Below are 4,689 nucleotides of genomic sequence, written 5' to 3' on the forward strand. Positions count from 1 at the left end.
CATTTTTGAAGGTTATGAGGATTATGACCACATGTGCAGCTCTGCTTCACTGTCCACTTGGAGATGATGGTGATTTCTTAGAGAATACGTGCAGACTCCTGGTTAGCCATCAGCTTTCTGCTCCTTTCATCCAAAAGATTTGATAACTGCTTTTTACCAGCTCTCCATTTTTTGTTCCATCATGTTGTCTCTACCAGCTTAAACCATTCCCTAAAATGGTCCTTTTGCTGTTCCTTGCAATCCTGTTATTGAAGGAAGATGTCAGTGGGAACTTCAGGTTTCTGGTTTCTGCACAGTCCAATGAAAGAAGGGTGGTTGCACACATGCCTGGTGATATTATCATTGGAGCCCTATTCTCTGTTCACCATCAACCAACTGTTGACAAGGTTCATGAGAGGAAATGTGGAGAGGTAAGAGAGCAATATGGCATTCAGAGAGTGGAGGCTATGCTGCATACCCTTGACAGAATTAATTTGGACCCCACACTGTTGCCAAATATAACGCTAGGATGTGAAATAAGGGACTCCTGCTGGCATTCTGCCGTGGCTCTGGAGCAGAGCATTGAGTTTATAAGGGACTCTCTTATTTCCTCAGAAGAGGAGGAAGGGTTGGTGCGATGTGTGGATGGATCTTCATCATCTTTCCGTTCCAAGAAACCCATTGTTGGTGTCATTGGACCTGGCTCTAGCTCAGTTGCTATCCAGGTCCAGAACTTGCTGCAGCTTTTCAATATACCTCAGATTGCTTATTCTGCCACAAGCATGGACCTAAGCGACAAAACCCTGTTCAAGTATTTTATGAGAGTTGTGCCATCTGATGCACAGCAAGCACGAGCCATGGTGGACATTGTCAAACGCTATAATTGGACCTATGTTTCTGCTGTACATACTGAAGGTAAGAGACCATTTTTTAATATAAGAATGCCTTTAAACTTCTTTGGCTATATTAGTTGTGATGAGTATAGAGAAAGATCTGGTCTTTCTAGTGTAGGGCAAAAGAGACCCAAGCCATGATTTGAAACTAGTAGAGTYGGAATGTGTTCCTGTTTAACATCTGAGTCACAGAGGCCTGAACACTGGGAGACCTGTGGTTCTGGTTAATATTTGAATACAAGTTGTCCTAGCTCTCTGAGAACAATATTATCTGTGTTCATCTTATAGCAYTCTATGGAGTGTTGCAACTACTCATCCCATCTGGCCATCAGTTTTGGGAGTGGGCAGAGGGAGTCTCCAAGAATTTTCTTTGTGCACTTATACTTCATTGGGTGTCCAGAAAAATCAGAATTATGTGCTTTTCTCTTTTCATTAAGCTGAAGTAGAGCCTAAAGTTTTACCCAGTAGTGAGAAGAGCATGTGACTGAAGAGAAATGCTATGGAAAAGTTTGTCTGATGTCATTATTCCTTGTACTAACAGAGTTGAGTCGGTTGGGTCATCTTGCTATAAGTGAATAGAAGTTCATATTGACTTAAGAAGAAGATTCACTAACTCCTTGTCTAATGGCACCGCTATTTAATAAGTCTTCTGGAATTAAATTCTGKGATGAATTTAGGCTCTCATTGGGTCACTTCTGTTCAAACAGATAAACTACAAATGAGAGGCTTAGAATATGATCTGGAGAATAAGAAATGTTATTAAAAGATTGAGTAGTGGTGACGGTGTTGCTGAACAGCAGATGCTACTGGCTTTATTACAACCAATAGAAAGCAGATTGTTCTTCCCACACACTGAGTATGCTTCTCTGGCAGCCTTTATACTATTCAAAGCTGTTTTGGGGAGGATGCTGATCCAATGCAAGTATGTAGAGATCTCTTTCCTCCCACAGATATGTGGAGAACGTGTTCTGCAGTATATGTGTGTGTGTGTGTGYGYGYRTRTATATATATATATATGTATGTATGTATATATGTATATATATATAAAACCCACCATCACCAACAACGGCTTCCCTCCAAATTTGATTAGAACTTAGAACTTATATACAGATTTTACAAACACTTGTTTCTATCATACTAATGAAGATTGTATAACTGCAGTTTCTTTTATATGTGGATGCATGAATATATTAGCAGTTTAATATAACAGCATACAAATCACCCTACTTCATATCAGGTAGTGAAGATACTTTCTTTCACCTGATGCCTTTGGCATTGCTTGGTGTGCAGCYTTCCCTGTACAAATATATATGAATAGCGTTGTGGTAAAAAATGATGCCACTGATGCATCATATTAGCACACGATTGTATATCTTGACTATTTTTTGATGACTTTTCTAATTTGTGCTCTGAACAACATTTTTCCCTCTGCTTTCTATGAAAGGTTAATTTTGTATTCAATGTGTGAACCATCAAGCTTAAATCAAGGTCTGACTCTGCACGAATACTTACTTTCGCCACTTCCTGTGGACACTGCTTGGAGCAGATGGTAACATATGGCACGTTAATCTGATGGCAGAGGAACTTTGCACTGTGTATTGGAAAGAAAGGAATAGCAACACAAGGATTAAAACTGGAGATAGCAGCTATGGGCAAGACAAGTGTGGTAAATGTTGGAGACACTGAGTACCAGAGAAGAAGAATTGAGTAATATATCTAGTATGACAGGTGTCTACTTCTACCCGTACTGGCATGGACAGAATGGGTTGTGCTTGGAGTTAATACCTAGGACCTCATGTCATTGATACCATATTTATAGTAGCATAACTTTGGACTTCAGTGAAAGAACATTAAACTTGGGTTTTAGAAATCTCATGATCCTATCATCTATTTGCACTGTGCAGTCATGATGATGAGAGTGTTCTCCAGTTAAATAATATAACATAAATGTTGTCTAAGAATAGAACAAATGGTCTTTATAATGGGATAGATACAAACTGGTCAAGGTATTTATCTAAGACATGACAATGTCTAATGTTCTAGGCAGTTTCCAAATATTATGGCAGATGCTGTCCCTTCTAGGAACACAAAATGTTAAAAAGAAAAAAAAAAAGTGAATGCTGAAGTGAAAGAGTACAGTAAACAAGCAAAAGAGATATTATTATTTAGTAACTTCCCCTTRGAGGAAAAAGTATTCTAATTATCCTTCTGCTTAGTTACTTTTAGATCTGAYTTTTTTTTAATACTAATTATCATCTCAATAAAGTATCTGCTTACTTGTAAAYATTCTGAACACTGTGCATTCATTTGGTGCTCTGCATGCATATTACTTCAAAACAAGAAAAAAAAACTGAGGAATAGAGGAATGGCTGCTGCTCTCAKCATCTTCCCTGATTTGCCAACTCTTTGCATTAATGGTTTGTGGAGTTAAACTCTGAACTGATCTAGCTTTAAAATAAACCTTCTTCACCTGTCTTCTGGGGGATCAGTTCTGGGATCCAGTCGGCCCCATGAATAGATGATTAACCCTCTGGGGCAGGTAGATGGGGGGGGGGCAGTAAAGAGGCAAAATGTGATGGGAATTCTTTAATACAGGTTGCCAAARTTTTTATGTTGCAGAACTGTTACTTAAAGCCTGAAGCAGGTTACTTTGGATCAGTATGGATCATTACACAAGCCCAAAGAGTGTGCAGGGAGCCTCTTTTTTATTTATTTATTTTTTAAGTTTGCTTATTGCCATAATTCTCCCAAYCTGTCTCATGGATGTTTCTTCTAGCTTTGCAAAGGGAACAGAACTTAATACCTCCATAAACCAACCTTCTGCAGATAGTTATCAAGTCAGTAATGATGCCAATAATTCAGTCCGGGTCTCTGAGGCATAGGAGCCTGGCAATGGTTAGCTCCCAGCCCTAGCTCCCCAATTTCTCAGAGAACATTAGGGTCCTTTTTAGACCGTACATCTGTTGTCCATCCCCAGGGAAACCATCACATGAGCAAGGGAGTACAGAAGAAACTTGGGCCTGTACCTAGCTTTTGGTTGACCATAGCTGATGTGCAAACGGGCCGTGTAGCTCAAGCTCTCCTGGAGTTTTGCCTAAGCTTTCTCTCATTTAACCACTTGGCAGCACAACTAATTGGTAACGGTTGATAAAACTATGGAGAAGTTGTTTTTCTACCACTGAAGACAAAACACTGTCTTTTTACCTCATTTCACGTCTGGAAATTTTTTGAACGATCAGAAAACCATATACAGTTTTCTCATCTCCTAGCATCACAGTTTGAAGGCCTCATTGAAAGCCCACCTGAATTCAATATTCCCCTGTCGACYAAAGTGGCAGTTGTATCAGGCCTTTCTAGTCAGAAACAAAGTTAGTCTCTGAGAATCTGTTCTTAAAGTTTGCCTGGAGCCAAGTGAATTAATGATTTCGAAAGGCAGTTTTCATTACCATTGAGAATCATTTAACAGCCACTTTGAGCGGAGTGAGGAGGTGATGTATGCTGGACGAAGAGCTACGAGCTACGTAAAGGTGCAGTTTTAAAAGGGAAACACAACAGGCTAAATTTTTCGGGGGTGACAAGGGATAACTTTCACTCCATTATGTTAAAGGTGTCACTTACTTTTGAACATAGCTTTAAGAAAGAAGCCGCTTTGTTAACACTTTCTTTAGAGTGCTCTGCAGGTAAGCATCAGCTCAAACTCCTCCTTAAGGCTCTTGATGTTTAATATCATTTTGCTCCATTTAAATTTATCATAAATGCATATAAAGAGGTGATTCATCTTCATTTTCCTAGGATATACCCAACCAAGCATAGCAGA

The 4,689-nt window shown here is 39.4% G+C and overlaps 1 protein-coding gene across 3 annotated transcripts in view; it reads left to right on the forward strand.

Annotated features, from left to right (window-relative positions):
- The first annotated feature begins 215 nt into the window (after positions 1 to 215).
- GRM5 (glutamate metabotropic receptor 5) overlaps positions 216 to 4,689 on the forward strand; it is a 263,845-nt gene continuing 259,371 nt past the window's right edge. For all 3 annotated transcript variants that reach the window (XM_085304375.1, XM_085304376.1, XM_085304377.1), the window contains exon 1: positions 216 to 894. In XM_085304375.1, the coding sequence (XP_085160501.1) occupies positions 216 to 894 (679 nt within the window). The remainder of the gene's footprint in view (positions 895 to 4,689) is intronic.

Source organism: Rhea americana, unplaced genomic scaffold, assembly GCF_003343005.1.
Source record: "Rhea americana isolate MKP2758 unplaced genomic scaffold, rheAme1 scaffold_208, whole genome shotgun sequence".
Taxonomy (NCBI): Eukaryota; Metazoa; Chordata; class Aves; order Rheiformes; family Rheidae; genus Rhea; species Rhea americana.